Below are 23,893 nucleotides of genomic sequence, written 5' to 3' on the forward strand. Positions count from 1 at the left end.
TGATCAAAATAGCTCCTTAAACCATTCCAGCCAATACTAATGAACATGGTGGCATAACATATCCAACCCTTTACTTACTTTAAAAGTTATCCCCTCAATCTAAAACTATATGAATGGGCATGTTTTATCCCATATACACTAATATAGACTTGGATTGCGAGTATGGCCCTTTGATGTGAATAGAGGGGGGAATCCATAACTTATAAATTCATAGGACCTTGATTTGCATGTTCTTACCACTAAATCAAGTTTGAAAAAGCTATTAATTACCCCGGACTGATGCTGCAAACTTTGGTGGGGTAAGCAGTAGGGAGACACATGGCCTGAAATATATTAGCCACTATACTTAAAGGAGTACTCTGGTGCAGAGTATTCCTGCTCTGTCCTGGCCGGGCTGCAAAATAAATGAAAACAAACCATCACTCACCTCCCTGGTTCCCGATGTGCGCCACTGCAGCTGATCAGTCCTCCGGTCCATCCTCTTCATACTTGCGTGTGAACGAAGCGTCACATGTGCTCAGCCTATTATGGCCCAAGGCAGAACATTGCAGTGGCCGGCGGTAGGCTGAGCACCATGTGACACTTTGCTCCCACAGCAGTATGAAGAGGATGGACGGGAGGACTGATCAGCTGTAGTTGCACTTCGCGGGAAACCAGGGAGGTGAGTGAGGGTTTATTTTCATTTATTTTGCAGCCCGGCCAGGATGGAGCAGGAATACTCTGCACCAGAGTACTACTTTAAGATAATGGCTAAGATCTCAAGGTGCATTTTAGGCCTTAAAATAAACACGAAACCTTTGAGCTTTGAAAGTGAAAAGGAACTTTGTTGGAAACATTACAAACAACTGACCCTGGAAGAAGCCAGACTTCAGCCTTTCAACCAGCATTGGAAAGCTATTTTTTGGGTTCACCAGGGTAAAATCTCAAATGTTGTTTGTAGGGATAGCTAGTGGAAAGCTCACCCATTTCAGCCTTACAATCCATTAAATAATGTGCAGATGATGCTAATTTGTTTTTTTTGGTGGTTAATTCAATTGGCCCACTCAAATCTAACACATCATCATTATCTTCCTCTAAATCCAGAAGGTGAGAGGATTTGGTAAATGTATGTATAGTTTTTTTTGGGGGGGTTTCCTTAGTTTACGAAAATTACTTTTATAAGGCCTTTTTCCTGATTTCAAAACAGGTTTGGCAACTTGGGAAATAGCACTACTGTCTGAGCTGGTAGGTGGCAAATTAACCCCGTACTTTGGCAAAGAATCAATTGATGATTGAGGAATGGGTGATGAACCTTTGCTCTGCGTGTAGATTGGAGCAGGAATGTTTGATTGCTGGGGATTGGAAATGCTGAATTCCACATACTTATGACAATCGTTAACCAATTGCTCAAACAATTGCAAACCTTTCTGACAATAGTTCTCCATAGACTCCATTTTGGCAACAATTGCCTCCAAATTCCGCTGATTACGCATGCTGTAAGCATTCAAAAACGACATCTGTGGATCTGTGAATCCTAGATCCCCCTCAATATTAAAATCAGCTTGTTGCGTGCTTGGTGTGCTTGTGGGATTCTCTGTTGTGACTTCACTTTCTTGTAGATTTTCCCTTTCCATTGTAGCTTGTTCTTCAACATCTGAACTTGGATTGTCCACATCTAGATTGGGTGACCCAGAAAAACAATGTAATTTTACAAAATCTAGAACCTTTTTTTCCGTAAGTTTAAAGTTAAAAAACAATACTTTAAGGACAGCTTGCAAAATGTTCAAGTCAACATTTTTCACATTTTGAGACATATATCACGTTTGCCTACATTAATAATCAAATAAGACTGCCTTTTTCCTTTTGTATTAAACATTACAGGTGGCAGATCAAGATTGGTGAATAGAAAACCGTGTTCTCCCGTACCCCATGGTGATCTGTGCTAAACTCCATTTACTTTAATGATGAGACCCTAGGCTACAGTGACTATGGGCGGCTATTTTGTAGGCCTAATGCGTTTTCATGTTACCACATCTAAAACCGGACTAAACGCTGGTTTTTGGTCAGGTACAAAAAGAGGATCACAATTACAAAATCAACAAGGGGAGTCACCATTTGACTCCGGTGGGTTCCTGGAGTTGAGCGCTGGTGCGGGTGGGGTACGGGAGAGACCAGTTTACCCAAGCTTCATCATCCACAAGTAAAGAAAAAAGTGTAAAAGTAGACTAATAAGCAAGGTTTATATATTTACACACAAAAATAATAAAAAATATTAATCAGCACCGAAACATGCCCTTAATAAAGTATATTAACATATTTTTTCAAAGATTACAAATTTAACAGTTTCAGAAGCCAACATAGGGGTACTTATTACATTTTTAATTCCAAAAAAGCCTTGGTGTTATGCAAAGCCTTGGTGTTTGCAAAAATGTAACATGCACTTGAAAAAACAATTGTCAAAAGGAGGTTATGGTATCTAAAATGGGGCATGTGATTGCAGACTTGTGTCTGATTCACGTGACTTGAAAAATCATTCGCCACCAGTAGGAATGTTTTTCAAGGGTAATAGTTACCCATGTTGACAATACATCTAAACAATATCAACATTTCTATGGCAAAACTTGAAGGGACATAGAAGGCATGTCATAAAATAAGCATGATTATTAATTACATTCATACCTTGAGGTGAATTGGCCAATGCCATGAAGTCCATATTCCCAACTCCTTGTACTTGGTCTCTACTATAGGTAACTCTGACCAATTCTTCGGCTGCCGAGAAATTATTATTTTCCCTTGGTCCTCCTCCAGTAATCTTACATTGCTTTGCTTCCTCTGCCATTTTTGCTTTTACAATGCGACGTAAGTCATTCCATTTTTTTTTCAATTGAGCTATTGATCGCTGAGCTACACCAACTGAATTTACTTGCATTAAGATATTCTGCCAAATTTGATTGCGCACACTACTAGTTGTGTTGGCCTTTCTTGAACCATATAACATGCTATATTTTGGAACAACCTTTAAAAAGTTAAAGTCAAACAAAAGTAAAAAAAAATTTACATTTAAAAATACAACAGTTTGCATCAAATAATGTAGTGCCTAAAAATAAAAAGAGTATTTAACATTTTAGCAAAATTGTATCTCCTTACCATTAAAGCTTTAGTAACTTTACCTATTTAACCCCAAAAAATAAAATTTTTATCAAATAGTCAGGCTAGCTAAAATATGTTAAATATAATAAAGTATAAAAGTTTGAAGATTTGAAAACCACTGCATTTAAATGTGTGGTGTCCCTGAACAGTATAGCATATGGTACCTTGTGTTGGGGGTCCCCAAAGTCAGAGTTACTATGAACAGTGGGTGTCCGCTTCTCTATTGAGACCCTATTAACCCCTCAGCTAATTTTTTTTTTATAAATTCAGGATAAATACTATATATAAAGATAAGTATCTAGTTAGCTTTGCAGGACCTTTGGTCACGTGACTATATGTTAATTTCACTATGGTATGTTGAAGGACCTTGGAAGGTTCTTGGATCATGTGATTAAACCCAATACCGTGTAACGCTGACTGACAGATGAACAGGTGGAGTGGACCAATCCGAAAATGCTCAGCCACTGCCCATATAAGGGAGCTGCAGACAAAGCTTGCTCTCTTGGGTTGCTGATTCTCATAGAAGCAAGACCTGCACAACTTTCATACTCAACTACTGTGGCAAAGCCTGCCTGCAGCGGCCTGAAACTAAACCGTGAGTTCTTACAATTTCCCGGCTAAAGCTAGCTAGATCACTGGACCTCTAGAGATGAGCGACTTACAGTACATTTGATTAGTCACAAACTTCTCGGCTCGGCAGTTGATGACTTATCCTGCATTAATTAGTTTATCTTTCAGGTGCTCCGGTGGGCTGGAAAAGGTGGATACAGTCCTAGGAAATAGTCTCCTAGGACTGTATCCACCTTTTCCAGCCACGGGAGCACCTGAAAGCTGAACTAATTTATGTAGGAAAAGTCATCAACTGCCGAGCAGAGAAGTTCGTGACAAATCAAATTTACTGTAAGTTCGCTCATCTCTAGACCTAAACATACCACTAAATACAGCTGATCGGCAGGAACAAATCTCCTTAAGCTAAAGATAACTTAGAAGGTCCCAAAATACATGTCAATCTCTGCATAGACTTTGCATAGACTGTGTTAGAGGGACTGGTCGTGTTATCATAAAATCTGCATTAAAATTTCAGTAAATACTCTGCAAATACACTGGTTGTGGACATTCAATTATTTTACATCTCCCTATCACTCTTGGGATGGGTGGCGATAGGCCAAGCATTACAGTACCAACCCTCACCATAGCGTCACAACATAAAAGAGTTAATTACACCCTTGAAATACTGCACAACGACACCACAACTAACAGACACACCCACAGGCTAACATATAAGGTTAACAAAGACACCAAGCAACAGGAGCACTTGACCCTCAGCACACAAAGGAAAAAACTTTATAGTTTGTCATGTTGAGTTTCACAAAATGTGCCAAAAATAGCACAATGTTGCTCACATGCCATAATGAAATGTATGAAAAGATGATTAGGGTATGGTTTTTACACAAATTCGCAACAAATAAACACACAAAAACAACCTACCTCTTCAGCTAAAACTTCAGTTTCACACTGTGAGAAATTCTTTGACTTCAATTTCCCCTTTTTAGGAGCAACAGCAGAGCCACCAGGTTCTGAACTGGGAGAAAGCTGAGGTGAATCATTAGGAGAGGCGGAAACTGAGGGCTCCATTTACCAATTCCCTGACAGGCAGCTAGTAAAAACAGACACTTAATTCAAATAGAAAAAAACTGTTTAAATTATCTAAAAAATACATTACTAAACATTAACAACGATTCCAATAGAGTTAAATATGTACCGAATCCAACGCTAACATGATAGACTTGGCACAAAAGTATGCTAAGACTTTTCATGCGAAGCTTCTAAAGTAGACTGAGGGAGCAGGCTGGAATTTTGTGCGACAAATTTACCAAAGTGCGTGCAACATTTGATAAATTTGGCACCCAATAGACTACACACCAGCGACATACGCTGGTCTATAACCATACTTAAAATAGACTACAATAGTAAATACCACCCCCCTTGTCTTTTGCCATGAGAGACAAAACTGGGCAATTTTCTTGTCTTTAGCCATGAGGTTTTGTTGAATTCCTTAAGAGATGGGCATGAGTTTAGCTTAGAAGGCAAGTGGACCAAATGAATGGCTTAAATCTGTGGGGTAATGATTTTCTTTTTCAATTCACAAAGAACAATTCAAACTCCAGCTGCTTAACTCTACAGTGATCTGGTCGGCCTATGAATTTAATAATCTGAAAACTGTGAGTTTGATCCTCACTCCGTGCAATTTTTCCATCTTTTGCCTTGAGGTTTGGTTGACTTCCTTAGCATCATAGAGTTAGAAAGTGGAGATGGGGATGAGTTTAGCTTTGAAGCCAAGTGGGATCTTGAGAAAATGGATATAATAAATGGCTAACAACAGATGTGTTCCGATTTCTTTCTATTCACCCACAAAGACCAACTACAACTCCACCTGCTTCACTTTCCAATGACCTCACCCTCCTTTGAACTTGCATGTAAGTTTATAGAAATACACATTCCCATACCGGGAGTCGAACCCGGGCCGCCTGGGTGAAAAGCAGGAATCCTAACCGCTAGACCATATGTGACTTGCTTCTACCTCCATTCTTATGTATGAGGGGAAAAAAAAGTAAAAAAGTGATCAAAAAATTGTATTCTTTTGAATTATCAGCTTGGCACTGGATCATTCCAAAATGCCACTTGTCTCGTTAGTGCAGTAGGTAGCGCGTCAGTCTCATAATCTGAAGGTCGTGAGTTCAATCCTCACACGGGGCAATTTTCTTGTCTTTAGCCATGTGGTTTTGTTGATTTCCTTAAGAGATGGGCATGAGTATAGCTTAGAAGGCAAGTGGACCAAATGAATGGCTTAAAGCTGTGGGGCATTGATTTTCTTTTTTCATCCACAAAGAACAACTCCATCTCCAGCTGCTTAACTCTGCAGTGATCTCGTCGGCCTATGAATTTAATAATCTGAAAACCGTGAGTTTGATCCTCACACCAGGCAATTTTTCCATCTTTTGCCATGAGGTTTGGTTGACTTCTTGTCTTTAGCCAGGAGAGACAAAACTGGGCAATTTTCTTGTCTTTAGCCATGAGGTTTTGTTGATTTCCTTAACACATGGGCATGAGTTTAGCTTAGAAGGCAATTTTTCCATCTTTTGCGTGGGTGAAAACCAGGAATCCTAACCACTGGACCGTATGGGACCTGCTTCTGCCACCTTTTTTTTGTATGAGGATAAAAAAAGTTAAAAAGTGATCTAAAAATTGTACACTTCTGAATTATCAGCTTGGCCCTGGATTATTCCATCATTCCATCACTCCATCACTCCATCACTTCATCACTCCATCATTCAATCATTCAATCATTCCATTATCTCAACATGCTGCTTGCCTCGTTAGCGCAGTAGGTAGCACGTTAGTCTTATAATCTGAAGGTTGTGAGTTCGATCCTCACACGGAGCAATTTTCTTGTCTTTAGCCATGAGGTTTTGTTTATTTCCTTAAGAGATGGGCATTAGTTTAGCTTAGAAGGCAAGTGGACCAAATGAATGGCTTAAAGCTGTGGGGCAATGATTTTCTTTTTTAATTCACAAAGAACAACTCCAACTCCAGCTGCTTAACTCTGCAGTGATCTCGTCGGCCTATGAATTTAATAACCTGAAAACTGTGAGTTTGATCCTCACACCGGGCAATTTTTCCATCTTTTGCCATGAGGTTTGGTTGACTTCTTGTCTTTAGCCATGAGAGAAAAAACTGGGCAATTTTCTTGTTTTTAGCCATGAGGTTTTGTTGATTTCCTTAACACATGGGCATGAGTTTAGCTTAGAAGGCAATTTTTCCATCTTTTGCGTGGGTGAAAACCAGGAATCCTAACCACTGGACCTGCTTCTGCCACCTTTTTTTGTATGAGAATAAAAAAAGTTAAAAAGTGATCTAAAAATTGTACTCTTCTGAATTATCAGCTTGGCACTGGATCATTCCAACATGCTACTTTCCTTGTTAGCGCAGTAGGTAGCGCGTCAGTTTCATAATTTCATAATCTGAAGGTCGTGTGTTCGAACCTCACATGGGGCAATTTTCTTGTCTTTAGCCATGAGGTTTTGTTGATTTCCTTAAGAGATGGGCATGAGTTTAGCTTAGAAGGCAAGTGGACCATATGAATGGCTTAAAGCTGTGGGGCAATGATTTTCTTTTTTCATCCGCAAAAAACAACTCCAACTCCAGCTGCTTAACTCTGCAATGATCTCATCGGCCTATGAATTTAATAATCTGACAACTGTGAGTTTGATCCTCACACCGGGCAATTTTTCCATCTTTTGCCATGAGGTTTGGTTGACTTCTTGTCTTTAGCCATGAGAGACAAAACTGGGCAATTTTCTTGTCTTTAGCCATGAGGTTTTTGTTGATTTCCTTAAGAGATAGGCATGAGTTTGGCTTAGAAGGCAATTTTTCCATCTTTTGCCATGAGGTTTGGTTGACTTCTTGTCTTTAGCCATGAGAGACAAAACTGGGCAATTTTCTTGTCTTTAGCCATGAGGTTTTGTTGATTTCCTTAAGAGAGGGGCATGAGTTTAGCTTAGAAGGCAAGTGGACCAAATGAATGGCTTAAAGCTGTGGGGTAATGATTTTCTTTTTTCATCCACAAAGAACAACAACTCCAGCTGATTAACTCTGCAGTGATCTCGTCGGCCTATGAATTTAATAATCTGAAAACTGTGAGTTTGATCCCCACACCTGGCAATTTTTCCATCTTTTGCCATGAGGTTTCGTTGACTTCCTTAACATCATAGAGTTAGAAGGTGGAGATGGGGATGAGTTTAGCTTTGCAGCCAAGTGGGATCTTGAGAAAATGGATATAATAAATGGCTAACAACAGTTGTGTTCTGATTTCTTTCTTTTCACCCACAAAGACCAACTACAACTCCATTCTCTTAACTTTCCAATGACCTCACCCTCCTTTGAACTTGGATGCAAGTTTAGAAAAAGACACATTCCCATACCAGGAGTCAAACCCAGGCCACTTAAGTGAAGACAAGGAATGCTAACCGCTAGAACATATGGGACCTTTTATTGCCATCTTCTTTTTGTATGAGGAAAAAAGAAAAGTAAAAAAGTGAAAAAAAAATTGTACTATTCTGAATTATTAGCTTGAATTAGACTATGAATTTAATAATCTGAAAACCGTGAGTTTGATCCTCACACCGGGCAATTTTCCCATCTTTTTGCCATAGGTTTTGTTGATTTAGAGTTAGAAGGTAGCGATGGGGAGGAGTTTAGCTTTGAAGCCAATTGGGATCTTTGTAAAATGGATATCATTAATGTCTAAAAACATTTGTGTACTGATTTCTTTTTGTTTATCCACAAAGAACCACTCCGACTCCACCGCTTAACTTTGCAATGACCTCATCGTAATTTGAACTTGACTGCAAGTTTAGAAAAGGTTGCATTCCCATACCGGGAGTTTAACCTGGGCCAGCTGGGTGAAAACCAGGAATCCTAACTGCTAGACCAAATGGGGCTGGTCGCTGCCACCTCCATTTTTGAAGGAGGAAAAAAGGAGGGGAAAAAAACTTGTACTTCTGTTAACACCATAGCACTCGGATAACTAAACTTGGTGCTTTCCTCGTTAGCGCAGTAGGTAGCACGTCAGTCTTGTAACCTGAGGGTTGTGAGTTTGATCCTCTCACGGTGCAATCTTTATGGCTTTTGTCGGGGCCATCGCAAAAAATGGCTATCCGGCAGCGCTGACTGCTTCACCTGCTGCCGGATAGCCGTTTAACCCGCTGATTTATACTTACATGTCCCAACTACTCCGGCCCATCATTCTGTCGCCGTCATCACGTCGCCACTCACACCGCCCCGTCGTCCAATAGAAGCGGCGTGAGTGGCGACGTGATGATGGCAGCATATCCTTTTTATCGCTATCTCTGTGCCTCTCTCGGCATTTTCCTCTAGTCACATGATCCCCCGTGGAGCGCATACTACGTTCCATGGGTATTCTTCCGATCACATGACTCTCTGTGGAATGCATCCTGCGTTCCATGTCTCTTTTTGCACCGTACATGCGCATCAAGTGCATTTTTCTCCTGGCCCCTTTCGAATGTGGAATCGACATACCGGAAGTGGGCTCCCGTCACGTCCGGTCGGGACGCAATTTCTAAACGGACCTCTTCACTACTATCCCTACACCACGCGATCGCTGTATCGCAGCACCGGCTTTCTATCTCCTGGCTATAGGCCATACTACTCCTGCCTCCACAGCATTCTACAGGTGAGTACCACATATTGTTACCATATATTGTTACTATGCACATATGTCCCAGGCGGTTCTTTTCCTTACAATCCCACTACAGAGGCCCTCAGGTTGCACAACCATACTGTCCATGTGGCTGCCCTTCTAAGAATCACTGTATGGATGTCCCTAATCTCATTAGATGTATTATGTGGCTGGTTCTCCTTTAAATCATGTGCCTGTTCCCTTGTGATTGAAAAATGTTTTTTTTTCCCTTTAAACTTATGCTATACATCAATACCATGACTTATGGGACCATCGTTGTAATATATAAATATTGTTTTCTTTATATCTGCACTATATTGCCTTACTCTCTGTTACGCCAAGCGCTCCGGGTCCCTGCTCCTCCCCGAAGCGCTCGCGGTGTTTCTCTCCCTGCAGCGCCCCGGTCAGACCCGCTGACCGGGAGCGCTGCACTGACATGACCGGCGGGGATGCGATTCGCATAGCGGGACGCGCCCGCCCGCAAATCGCATCCCAGGTCACTTACCTGTCCCAGTCCCCGGCTGTCATGCTCTGAGAGCTGGCGCGCACGGCTCCGTTCTGTAGGGCGCGCGCGCGCGCCAGCTCTCTGAGATTTAAAGGGCCAGTGCACCAATGATGGTGCCTGGCCCAATCACCCTGATTAGCTTGCACCTGTTCCATGCTCATATAACCTCACTTCCTCTGCACTTCCTGGCCGGATCTTGTTGCCTTAGTGCCTTGTGAAAGCTATTACTGTGTTACCCATACTGTGTTCCTGACCTCCTGCTATTTCCATATTGACTACGAACCTTGCCGCCTGCCCCGACCTTCTGCTACGTCTGACCTTGCCTCTGTCTAGTTCTTCTGTCCCACGCCTTCTCAGCAGTCAGCGAGGTTGAGCCGTTACCAGTGGATACGACCTGGTTGCTACCGCCGCAGCAAGACCATCCCGCTTTGCGGCGGGCTCTGGTGAATACCAGTAGCTTCTTAGAACCGGTCCACCGGCACGGTCCACGCCAATCCCTCGCTGACACAGAGGATCCACTATCAGCTAGCCGAATCGTGACAGTAGATCCGGCCATGGATCCCGCTGACGTGCCGCTGCCAAGTATCGCGGATATATCCACGCTGGTCCCCCAGCAATACCGACAGATCGCCCAACAAGAACACCAGCTGTCATACTTGACCACCATGACACAGCAACTTCAGTCACAGCTACAGCAACTTCAGCCACAGCTACAGTAACTTCAGTCACAGCTACAGCAGCTGCAACAGCAACAACCATCTCCTCCCCCAGCTCCTGCACCTCCTCCGCAGCAAGCGGCCGCTCCTAACCTCCGCTTGTCCCTGCCGGACAAATTTGATGGGGACTCTAGACTCTGCCGTGGTTTTCTGTCACAATGTTCCCTACATTTGGAGATGTTGTCAGACCAATTTCCTACAGAACGGTCGAAGGTGGCTTTCGTGGTCAGTCTCCTGTCTGGGAAGGCTTTGTCTTGGGCCACACCGCTCTGGGACTGCGATGACCCTGTCACCGCCACTGTACACTCCTTCTTCTCTGAGGTTCGCAGTGTCTTCGAGGAACCAGCCCGAGCTTCTTCTGCCGAGACTGCCCTGCTGAACCTGGTCCAGGGTAATTCTTCAGTAGGCGAGTACGCCATCCGATTTCGTACTCTCGCTTCCGAATTATCTTGGAACAACGAGGCTCTCTGCGCGACCTTTAAAAAAGGCCTATCCAGTAACATCAAAGATGTGCTGGCCGCACGAGAGATTCCTGCCAACCTGCATGAACTTATCCATTTGGCCACCCGCATTGACATGCGTTTTTCGGAAAGACACCAGGAACTCCGCCAGGAAAAAGACCTTAATCCCTGGGCACCTCTCTCACGGTATCCCTTGCAACCTACCCCTGTGCCTCCCGCCGAGGAGCCTATGCAAGTAGATCGGTCTCGCCTGACTCTTGAAGAGAGGTCTCGCCGTAGGGATAAAAATCTATGTCTGTACTGCGCTAGTACCGAACATTTCTTGGTGGATTGCCCTATTCGTCCTCCACGTCTGGAAAATGCACGCACGCAACCTGCTCACGTGGGCCTGGCGTCTCTGGGTATGGAGTTTGCTTCTCCATGTCTCACTGTGCCCGTACGGATTTCTCCTTCTGCCAACTCCTCCTTCTCTGCCGTGGCCGTCTTGGACTCTGGTTCTTCTGGAAATTTTATTCTGGCCTCTTTGCTTGATAGGTACTGCATCCTGGTGACCCGTCTCATCAAGCCGCTCTACATTTCTTCAATCAACGGAGTCAAGTTGCACTGCACTGTGCGTTATCGCACAGTGCCCCTGCTGATGAACATTGGACCACATCTCGAGAAGATTGAATTTTTGGTTTTACCCGGCTGCACCTCTGAAGTCTTCCTCGGTCTGCAATGGCTCCAGCATCATTCTCCCACCCTTGACTGGACCACCGGGGAGATCAAGAATTGGGGTCCTGCTTGCCTCAAGAAATGCCTCACTTCTGCTCCCAGCCCCGCCTGTCGAGCCTCACTGTCTCCTCCTGTGCCTGATCTCCCAAAGGCTTATCAGGACTGTGCCGTGCCTCCTCATAGCCCCCGTCCTGGTGACCCTCTGCCCCCCCTCCCCATTCCCACTCCTTCTGGACTGTCTGCCGTGCATGGGCATACCCAGGACTTCGCTGTCCCCCGGAGGGAGACTCTACAGTCGCTCCCGATGTCCTCGTCCTGTGTGGAGCGACATCACGACAAAAAGAGGGGGAGACCTAAGGGGGGGTACTGTTACGCCGAGCGCTCCGGGTCCCTGCTCCTCCCCGAAGCGCTCGCGGTGTTTCTCTCCCTGCAGCGCCCCGGTCAGACCCGCTGACCGGCAGCGCTGCACTGACATGGCCGGCGGGGATGTGATTCGCATAGCGGGACGCGCCCGCCCGCGAATCGCATCCCAGGTCACTTACCTGTCCCGGTCCCCGGCTGTCATGCTCTGGCGCGCGCGGCTCCGCTCTCTAGGGCGCGCGCGCGCCAGCTCTCTGAGATTTAAAGGGCCAGTGCACCAATGATGGTGCCTGGCCCAATCACCCTGATTAGCTTGCACCTGTTCCATGCTCATATAACCTCACTTCCTCTGCACTTCCTGGCCGGATCTTGTTGCCTTAGTGCCTTGTGAAAGCTATTACTGTGTTACCCATACTGTGTTCCTGACCTCCTGCTATTTCCATATTGACTACGAACCTTGCCGCCTGCCCCGACCTTCTGCTACGTCTGACCTTGCCTCTGTCTAGTCCTTCTGTCCCACGCCTTCTCAGCAGTCAGCGAGGTTGAGCCGTTGCCAGTGGATACGACCTGGTTGCTACCGCCGCAGCAAGACCATCCCGCTTTGCGGCGGGCTCTGGTGAATACCAGTAGCTTCTTAGAACCGGTCCACCGGCACGGTCCACGCCAATCCCTCGCTGACACAGAGGATCCACTATCAGCTAGCCGAATCGTGACACTCTCCTTATTGAAATGACGTGATCCCTAAGAATGATCCTGTTACACAAGTTATTTCATTATTTCTTTTTTTAATATTCTATTTATTTCATATTATTTTCTTTGATATTATCTCTGTGATACTATTTGTATGTCACTGGGGTAAGACAGGATCACATTAATCCTCTTTTCAATGTATCATATATACCCACCATGATATCCATAGTTGCCTCCATAACAACTGCTTTCCTGATCCTTGTCTTACTCTTAAGCCTATACAATTTTGTCATTACAAATATTATTTTTGGTCTTTTTCTTATGACCTTATATTGATTTATTACAGATATCTGATGAAGATCCAGTGTTTGGATCGAAACATCATATATATTTTCTGTTAGACTGCTACATTGCGGAATAAAAACTAAAATTCTGATCAACAAGAGTGCCGAATTTATTTTTACATGTGATGATGGCAACAGTGAGCGACTGCGCTGGGCAGCTGCGACATAGTGATACGGCAGCAGAGGAGCAATGAACAGACGGGCCGGAGCGGGGGACACCTGACTATGTACCATGGTACGAATCCCTCAACATACGATGGTTCCAACAAACGATGGTCCGTTTGGAACCAATTTCAATCGTATATTGAGGGACAACTGTGTATATATATATATATATATATATATATATATATATAGATAGATAGATAGATCGATAGATAGATAGATATAATAGTTTGGAATCAATAGTGCTGGCCAACTTATTCCTTGGTTGTATTACACATACGGGGAAGTGCCTACATCCCTGTTGGCTCTTGCACCCCACCCACCTCTACTAGGAGTATATAAGGTGCCTTGGATGTTTCAGATCTTGCAATGCCTGCTGAACTGTTCACACAGAGGCATATTCATAGTGTAGGGTCCGTCCCAGAATGAGGTCACCTTACCGCGGTGGGACGGTCCAAGCTATTTGGCTGCCAAATTTGCAAGCTAAGTACCTCATAATTTCATTATTTCATATTTTCATTTATTGCACTACAGCTGTATAGCTTTTCATGTTCTATCTATATACTCATGTCTCATCTGTATACTCAAGTTTTATCTATATCTTTGTGCTAGCAGTGTGCTGCTGTATTATCCTGTTGCTGTATATTTAGCCCAGCGGCCTGCACCTGTAAGTCAGTTATATATAATAGTTTGGAAACAATAGTGCTGGCCAACTTATTCCTTGGTTGTATTACACATAGGGGGAGTGGCTACCTCCATGTTGGCTCTTGCACCCCACCCATCTCTATTAGGTGTATATAAGGTGCCTTGGATGTTTCAGATCTTGCAATGCCTGCTGAACTGTTCACACAGAGGCATATTCATAGTGTAGGGTCCGTCCCAGAATGAGGTCACCTTACCATGGTGGGACGGTCCAAGCTATTTGGCTGCCAAATTTGCAAGCTAAGTACCTCATAATTTCATAATTTCATATTTTCATTTATTGCACTACAGCTGTATAGCTTTTCATGTTCTATCTATATACTCATGTCTCATCTATATACTCATGTTTTATCTATATCTTTGTGCTAGCAGTGTGCTGCTGTATTCTCCTGTTGCTGTATAATAGATAGATAGAGATATTTATAATGCATCAACCTATTTAAATTAAATAAAGTGCAATTATATTACATATTAAATGACAACCTCTCTACCGCCCTAGAATACCCGTCAAAATGTTTTTATTTATTTAAATTATACTTACCCACTTTTTTTAAACTATACTTCACCCCTTGCTCCCTCACCATGCCCACTGTCTCTGTCCCTGCTGAGCTGCTCTTCCTTTTGTCTTAGTCGCACAAGGACCTTTCCAATCAGTGGCAGGACACTATTCCCCCACCCCCCCTGATTGGCTGAGCTGGAAGGCCCTAGTGCGACACAGACAAAATGAAGTACAGTGCGGTGGAGGACCAACACAGAGTTAGCGGGCAAGGCAGTGGGGGGGGGGGGGGGGGAGGGTGCCAGTTGGGGGAGCAAGGAGATAATTATAAGTATTTCTATTTAACTTCACCCTAAGCCCAGTTAAATAGAGAAGATAACTAGAATACCTGTTTAATAGCAATTACCTATTTAGCCTTCTTGCCCATCATAACAGACCAATAGTTATTTTGGACTTGAACACTTATTCAACTCTAGACCAGTAGAAATATTACAGGAAATCATTTATTTAAATGGGCACTCTCATTGAAACTAATTTTTGCTATTGCACTCCTTATGGTAAATGAAAAATCTTTCTAATGTACTTTGTTTAAAAATTAAGTTTTCTTGAGTTTAAAAAAGCTGCCACTAGGTGTCTCCCTACTTGTCAAGAGCATATTTCCCCCATCTATTGCACAGACTTTGGACTCCTGCTTGCCTGGCAGAAGTCCAAGATCAGGAAATGCAGTCTGGAGTGTTGAGGGGTGTGTGTGCAGCCTTAGACAATCATAGCTCATCTCACACTGAACTGCTCTGGGCTGTGTGTAGCAGAGTGAAGGAGGAAGTTCTCCCTTTTATGGCTTCAGATGATGTCATGCCTGCTAGTTAACGCCCCTTCTCAGTCTGTGAATCTGACTGAGACTAAGCAGAAAATACAGAGCAATATCAAGGTAGAAAACTAAAAAATTATAAAAAATAAAGGCAGGGCTTGGTATATCATGATAGAGGCAGTGAACTGGGAGTGTTATAAGATTTAAGATCATTAGAGGTACTCTTTAACCCATAGACCAAGCTATCTGTAAAACAAACGATGTAAATTATTGAAAATTTAGACAAAGTAAGATTAAGAGGAGGCATTTCCCCAATACGTTGATAGGTTCCTGGATAGCCTACTGTTACAACTGCAGAATAAGGACCCACTTTCAGTCATATAATTTCCCCAATAATCATACTTGATAACTCAATTCACAATAAGTAAAAATTTAATCATTAAAATGGGATACCAGCCACTGCAAAAACCTATATGACTGACATTTCTGTCCTTGTGTCACATATCACCACAGGCCTCACCTTAGCGATGGGCAACCCTAACCAATTATATGTTTCTGTAACATATCAAAAGTTTTTGTACAGGGCAGGTATACTTTTAGATTTGGGTATCACATGATGGATCCACAGCGTATTTTACTCTGCGGATCCGCCGATGACTGACCCTATAGTGTGCCTTCTGCTGTGCCTACTTTGTCTGCTTGTAGCAGCACTCTGCCTTTACGAGCAGATACACATGGACCTGCTAGTCTCCACATGCAGTGTACTTACAGACATCACGGTCACTCTCCCTGCTCCCTGAGCTAGGCCAGGAGCGGCCGCAATGTCTGAGTACACTGCACAGCGACTTGCAGGCCCCTGTGTGTCTGCTCTTAGCGCCGGATTGCTGCTACGAGCAGACAAAGCAGGCGCAGCAAGAGGCACACTACAATTTTTGTATTTTTGTTTTTGCTTTCTTGTCTCAGAGCCATATGAGGGCTTATTTTTTGAGGGACCAATTGTACTTTGTAATTACACCTTTTGTGGTTATGCCATTAACTGTACCGTAACACTGCCATGGTATCTGCGTTCTTCAGGTAAGTATGATTATAATTGTACCCAATTTGTATAGATGGTGTTATGTTTTAATACTTTCAAAAAAGTATGCCAGTTTCCCTTCAAATCATGATTTTTCCCGCCTTAGAGAGCTACCTGAGAGATTAGTTTTTATTGTTACCATTTTGGCATAGATAGATTTTTTTATCCCTTTTTTATTAGATTGTTTTTGGAATGTGATTGTAAAACAGCAACTTCAAACAGTCTTGTCAGCAAGAACACAGGTGGGTGTCACAGTTCAGTAGTCCTGGGTTTATTGTAATAATTCCTACACAGCAATTAGTTCCACTTGCAGCATACAGTATGCCAGAAACTTAAATGTCCGTTACATCAGGTTCTTTACATAAACATAAACTTCTAAGCTTCTCACCAAAAACTTGGCAGGTTTAGTCACAAAGTAAGTTTTTTTTTTGTGTGTGCAGTGTATCAGTATCCAACATACTATAGACAAGCTGATCTGTTTCTGAGCAACTGCTCTCTGTACATGCTCACACTCCTGCAAGATCAGATTCAGGACTCCAACACACACAAAACTGGAGTATGGGAATGACCAGAACCTCCATTCACTTCCATGTCACTGAGGAAAGAAGCCTTAATGATACATTCCTCCCATCCACCATTTTACCAGCTGCATGCTGACAGTAATCTAACCAAAAAAGGAAAAAAATGGAAATTCCCTCTCTTTCCCTGTCTGGGAGGATTACAGGTGGAGAGAGGGTGGATTAACTAAATAATTAGCAGCTGATAAATTGCAGCTGTTTGCAGACAGCTGGCCATTTGCATTCACTTCCAGGCAGCGGAAGAGAGAGGTGGATTGTGGTATATATCAAAACAAGTACACTAAGCGATTGTTGAGCTAGCGATTGTGTGTCTGTATACAAGACTGTGAAATATACAAGTGAGTAGTATCAAAGTGAGAGGACTTAAAATTAAGGGACTTTAAATTTAGAAAGTTTAAATTGAATTGTTTGATTGTTTTTTTCTGTAACATTTTGCAATCCCCAAATCTAGTATGGCCTCCATGTTGGAAAAGGCAGTCCAGTGTGCATCTTGCACAATGTATGCAATCCTTGAACAGCAGTTTGAGGATGCATATTGTCGTGCAGGATTTGTGCGAGTTGTTCATTTGGAAGCCCAGATCCTGGATCTAGAGGAGCAACTAGCAACACTTAGACGCATTGACAACATGGAGAGGAGTCTCCTGCTCACTTAGTAAGTACTCTCTGGGGAAGAGGTGGGGGAGGATAGGGCGACGGAGGTGCAGGACAGTCAGGCAGTTAGCTGGGTTACAGTTAGAAAACTGGGTAGAGGGAAAAGTGTCAGGGAGGCTAGTCCTGATCTGGCACACCCCAACAAGTTTGCCCAGTTGGCAAATGAGGGGGATGCCATTTCAGAGCTAGCGGTACTGCAGCAGGACTCTGCCTCTGCACCGCCAGGGGGGTGGTCTGCTCCAGTAAGGAGGGAGGGAGGAGTGCACGGCAGGCCAGACAGGTATTGGTAGTGGGGGACTCAATTATTAGGGGGACAGACAGGGCAATCTGTCACAAGGACCTGGATCACCGAACAGTGTGTTGTCGTGGATCGGGTTGACAGATTGCTGGGTGGGGCTGGAGAGGACCCAGCAGTCAGGGTACATATTGTATCAAACACATAAAGAAAACAATAGTGGAACAGTTTTCATATGGTGTACAAAGAAGGAGGTTCTCCAAGGTTTGTACACCATATGCAAACTGTTCATAATAGTGACTGTACATCTCTCAAGTTTGGAGGTCTGGAAGTAACCCCTCATTACATAAATGGGTTGGATAGATGCTGGGCTCTATTGCAGGCAGAGGCCCGTTGGATACTGCGGTTGGACGCACAGGGCCCGCTAGGGTTAAACGACCGGCTCGATCTATTCCCCTTTTTGTAGTTTCAAAATATGTTGCTTCCCACTAAGGTAGTTTAAAGTATAGATATACTTACCAGTGAGGAGTCTCTTAGGTTAGTTTTTCATGTTTTAAAAGGTTTTTCTTCTTTTTCATATTCGCTTAGGCGTGAACTCACCTGTGGTCACATGACTTTCAGCTGCACTATTTCATTGCACAGCGTGATGACATGAAACGAGGCCGAATGAAGCGCATTCCTATGCGTGAAACCGTCGGAAGTCGCCTCTGATCGCCCCACGCTGTCTTAGGATCCCTGCCGGTGAAGCAGCCCGAGATGGGAGCTCAATAACCAGGTCTAATGCGGTGAGTGCAGGACGCCTGTCCATCCCATGGTACATATTGGCACCAATGACAAAGTAAGAGGTAGGTGGAGTGTCCTTAAAAATTATTTCAGGGACTTAGGCCGCAAGCTTAAGGCAAGGACCTCCAAGGTAGTATTTTCTGAAATATTACCTGTACCACGAGCCACACCAGAGAGGCAGCGGGAGATTAGGAAGGTAAACAAGTGGCTCAGAAGCTGGTGTAGGAAGGAGGGGTTTGGGTTCATGGAGAACTGGGTCCACTTCGCTGTCAGATACCGGCTCCACCGTAGGCACTAGTGTTGAGCGGCATAGGCCATATTCGAATTCGCGAATATTCGCGAATATATGGACGAATATTCGTCATATATTCGCGAATATTCGCATATTCGTTATATTCTTGTTTTATTTTCACATTTGTAAATATTCGCGTATGCGAAAATTAACATATGTAAATATTCACATATGCGAACATTAGCACATGCGGATTTTCGCATATGCGAATTTTCGCACGACAGTCTCACACAGTAGTATTACAGCCTTCTTTACACCACACAAGCTGGAAGCAGAGAGGGATGATCACTGTGAGGTGTACTGTGAAAAAAAAAAAAAAAAAAAAAACGAATATTCGTAATTACGAATATATAGCGCTATATTCGCGAAATTCGCGAATTCGCGAATATGCGATATTCGCGAATAATATTCGAATTGCGAATATTCGTGAGCAACACTAGTAGGCACGGGCTGCACCTCAATGGGAAGGGTGCAGCTGTGCTTGGGGAGAAGATGGCTAGAAGGGTGGAGGAGTGTTTAAACTAGGGACTGGGAGGGAGAGAACCTACAACATAGAGTGGGAAGATAGTGTAGATAGAGGGGGGGCTTAATAATGTACCTGGGGGTAGAGCGGAGGGAGGGGTTAGAATAGTTAATAGGGATAGGCATCATAGGGGGGAAAAAACATACACCATTGAATTGCATGTTGACTAATGCCAGAAGTCTGTCCAATAAAACTGACAAACTGAAGTTGAAAATTTCTGAGGAGGATTATGACATAGTGGGTATAACAGAGACTTGGACGATAGCTGTGACTGGGCGGTCAATATACAGGGTTATAGTCTATTCAGGAAGGATCGGACAAAATGGAAAGGGAGAGGAGTTTGTCTTTATGTAAAGTCCAGTCTGAAGGCCACACTGCAGGAGGATATTTGGGAGGGAAACGATAATGGGTAGAAATATATGGAGATAAAAAAAAAAAAATTCTGATAGGGGTTTGCTATAAGCCACCAAACATAATGGAAGAACCAGAAGATCAATTATTGAGGCAAATAAACAAGGCAGCAAATCAAAATGACGTGATAATAATGGGGGACTTAAACTATCCTGATATAAACTGGGAGACTGAGACCTGTGAATCTCATAAAGGAAACAGGTTTCTGACTATAGCTAAAGACAATTATCTGTCCCAAATGGTGCAGGGTCCGACCAGAGGGGGCACCCTACTAGACTTAATATTAACCAACGTACCTGACAGATTTATGAGGGATTGGTCCTGTCAAACTAACCTGATCAGCTTTTATGAGGAGGTGAGCTCCAGACTGGACCAGGGGCAATCGCTGGATGTCATATATCTGGATTTCCAAAGCATTTGATGCGGTTCCACATAAAAGGTTGGTGCATAAAATGAGAGGGATTGGGCTGGGGGGAGAATGTGTGTAAGTGGGTAAGTAACTGGGTCAGTGATAGGAAACAGAGGGTGGTAATTAATGGTACTTATTCAGATTGGGTGACTGTTACTAGTGGGGTACCACAGGGGTCAGTGTTGGGTCCTATTCTATTTAATATATTCATTAATGACCTTGTAGAGGGATAATATAGTAAAGTAGCAATCTTTGCTGATCATACTAAACTCTGTAAAGCGGTAAACACTATAGAGAGGATAGTGCACTGTTACAAATAGATCTGGATAGGTTGGAAGTTTGGGCTGGGAAGTGGCAGATGAGGTTCAACACTGATAAATGTAAGGTAATGCACATGGGGAAGAAAAATCCGGGCTGGGATTATGTATTAAATGGGAGAACACTTGGGACGACTGACTTGGAAAAGGATTTAGGAGTCTTAGTTAACAGTAAATTTAGCTGTAGTGACCAGTGTCGGGCAGCTGCTGCCAAGGCTAATAAAATCATGGGGTGCATCAATAGGGGCATAGATGCCCACAACAAGGAAATAATTCTACAGCTGTACAAATCACTAGTCAGACCACACATGGAATACTGTATACAGTACTGGGCACCAGTGTACAAGAAAGATATAGTGGAGCTGGAGAGGGTTCAAAGATGGGCAACCAGAGTAATACGGGGAATGGAAGGACTACAGTACCCAAAAAGATTATCAGAATTAGGGTTATTTAGTTTAGAAAAAAGAAGGCTTAGGGGAGACCTAATAACTATGTATAAATATATCAGGGGACAGTACAGAGATCTCTCCCATGATCTATTCATACCCAGGACCGTATCTATAACATGGGGGCATCCTCTACATCTTGAGAAAAGAAAGTTTCTACACCAGCACAGACGGGGGTTCTTTACTTTAAGAGCAGTGAGACTATGGAACTCTCTGCCAGAGGAGGTGGTCTTGGTGAACTCTGTAATAGAGTTCAAAAAGGGGCTGGATGCATTTTTGGAGAATAATAACATCGCTGGTTATGTATACTAGATTTATAGGGACAGAACGTTAATCCAGGGATTTATTCTGATGCCATATTTAGAGTCAGGAAGGAATTTTTACCTCTAGTATGAGTTTTTTTTTTTTTCCTGCCTCTGGATCAAGTCAACTCAGTAAGGACTTATTAGGGGTATAGGTTGAACTTGATGGACTCTGTTTTTTTTTCAACCTTATGAACTATGTTACTATGTTGCATTACGTGGCAGTGACAAACCAAATAAATAAATAAATGAATGTTTGATGTAAAGTACAACCTGCAGAATCCATCCTCACCATTGGCCCCAGAGAAAAAAAAACACTGAAAAGACCTTGTGATTCGAATGTACGGATGTTGGACATAATCCAGCCTTTGTATTGGGCTGATTTTATTACCTACCAGTTCCAGGCTCTTTCAGGGCTTAGCAGCACTAAACCTAAGGCTGGAAATATATAGGAAACAATAATGTGGAGTCACTATGGGTAGAAATATATGGAGATATAAATTAAAAAAATCCTTATAGGGGTTTGCTATAAGCCACCAAACATAATGGAAGAGCCAGAAGATCAATTACTGAGGCAAATAAACAAGGGAGCAAATCAAAATGACGTGATAATAATGGGGGACTTTAACTATCCTAATATAAACTGGGAGACTGAGACCTGTGAATCTCATAAAGGAAACAGGTTTCTGACTATAGCTAAAGACAATTATCCATCCCAAATGGTGTAGGGTCCGACCAGAGGGGGCACCCTACTAGACTTAATATTAACCAACGTACTTGACAGAGTAACTATTGTGCAAATAGAAGGACACCTAGGAAATAGTGATCATAATATAATACATTATAAATTGTTCTTCAATAAGGAAATCTCTCGAGGGGCCACAAAAACAATGACGTTTAGGAAGGCAAAGTTCGATCAAATCAGAGAAGCCCTTAACTAGGGATCGACTGATTATCGGTTTGGCCGATATTATCGGCCTATATTTATGATTTTGGACATTATCCCTTCCTCTCCACTGTTGCTACCACTCCAAGCATTTGGGAGTGGAGATGCTGTAGTTGAGCTGTTTTTAATGTTTTATCGTGCTTGTCTATGTTATATCAGCTCTGGACGCTCTCTGCATCTCTGAGTCTATACGTGGACTCTGCCCTCCATCAGAGGGTTGGAGAGGACCTGTGTTATCTGTGGAAAAAGGGAGGTCCTGTGACTGACTATTGTTTGGTATGAACATGTTCAGTCTTGCTCTAATGGAGCCATGTCGGCTTTGTGTTGTTATGTTTATTTTAACAATTTAATGTTTTCTGATAGGGGCTCCGGAGCCTTAAAGGAAAACTGTCAGCTTTCTCCCCCCGCAACTAACCAGCGGTACTGGCTGGTAGTGCTGGGGACGCTGATCAGTTAGATCCTTACCGTGCCCGGATCCGCCGCGCCATTTGGCCTTAATCTTCTATTATCGGTATATTCAAATGAGGTGCTAACTGGCACTCTGACGTCAGTGTCGGGCCACAGCGCTGCCCTCTCATCAATATTCCTCCCCTCTCTCCACCTCTCTCTCTTCTCTCCACTCTGTAATGAAGAGAGAGGGGAGGAATATTGATGAGCTGGGCGGCGCTGCGGCCCAGGCACTGATGTCAGAGTGCCAGTTAGCGCTTCATTTGAATATATCGATTATAGAAGATTAAGGCCGAATGGCATGGCGGTTCCGGGCACGGTAAGAATCAAACTGATCAGCGTCCCCCATACTACAAGCCAGTACCCCTGGTAAGTGCGGGGGGGGAAAAGCTGACAGTTTTCCTTTAACCGATTGCTGACGAAGGACGACCCGGCTCTTCCTGAGACGGCAGCCGTTGTATGACGCGGGCTCCCGACTCGAGCCCGCGTCATACCGCGCGGCCCCCAGCTGATTCCTGTAGCTGGGGGCCAGCATTAATAGACAACATGCGGAGATTGCCGGGGCTGGCTAGTAACCTTTTAGATCGCCGCTGTCAAAGTTGACAGCGGCGTCTAAAGGGACATTTAATGCTCCCTGGTGGTCCAGTGGGGCGATCGCAGGGGGGCGATCCACTGCTGGGGTAGCCGGAGGGCTTACTTCTCCTCCTGCTGCTGCTGCTGCGCTGTTAATGATAAAGCCTGGCAGGGCCAGGCTTTATCATTCGAGCCCAGAGCTCACAGATCAATGTGGTTTTATGAAACCACATTGATCTGTAAGAGGAATCTAATGATTCCTCCTAAAAGTCCCCTAAGGGGACTAAAAGTGTAAAAATAAAAAGTAAAAAAAGAGTTTAAAACATACACACATTAACCCATTCCTTATTAAAAGTTTAAATCACCCCCCTTTTCCCAAATTCCATATAGAAAATATGTAACCATAATAAAAATAAACATATGTGGTATTGCTACATGCGTAAATGTCTGAACTATAAAAATATATTGTTAATTAAACTGCACGGTCAATGTCGTACGTGCAAAACAAATTCCAAAGTCCAAAATAGCGTATTTTTGGTCACTTTTTAGATCATGA

The 23,893-nt window shown here is 43.4% G+C and overlaps 1 protein-coding gene and 1 non-coding gene across 17 annotated transcripts in view; one reads left to right on the forward strand and one right to left on the reverse strand.

The window, feature by feature from the left end:
- Positions 1-712: 712 nt before the first annotated feature.
- LOC130367832 (uncharacterized) overlaps positions 713-23,893 on the reverse strand; it is a 44,197-nt gene continuing 21,016 nt past the window's right edge. For 6 of the 16 annotated variants that reach the window (XM_056570682.1, XM_056570670.1, XM_056570669.1 and 3 more), the window contains exons 3-5: positions 4,618-4,711; positions 2,659-2,995; positions 713-1,654 (exon numbers count right to left, since the gene is read on the reverse strand). In XM_056570682.1, coding sequence (XP_056426657.1) covers positions 1,074-1,654; positions 2,659-2,995; positions 4,618-4,711 — 1,012 coding nt within the window. In that variant the 3' untranslated portion in view covers positions 713-1,073. Of the gene's footprint in view, positions 1,655-2,658; positions 2,996-4,617; positions 4,803-23,893 lie in introns of all 16 variants that reach the window. The other 10 variants (XM_056570672.1, XM_056570676.1, XM_056570671.1 and 7 more) reach the window with 3 other exon arrangements.
- Positions 6,501-6,573, forward strand: TRNAI-UAU (transfer RNA isoleucine (anticodon UAU)). The gene has a single exon. It is a non-coding gene; the product is annotated as a tRNA-Ile (tRNA).

This window comes from Hyla sarda, chromosome 4, assembly GCF_029499605.1.
Source record: "Hyla sarda isolate aHylSar1 chromosome 4, aHylSar1.hap1, whole genome shotgun sequence".
Lineage (NCBI taxonomy): Eukaryota > Metazoa > Chordata > Amphibia > Anura > Hylidae > Hyla > Hyla sarda.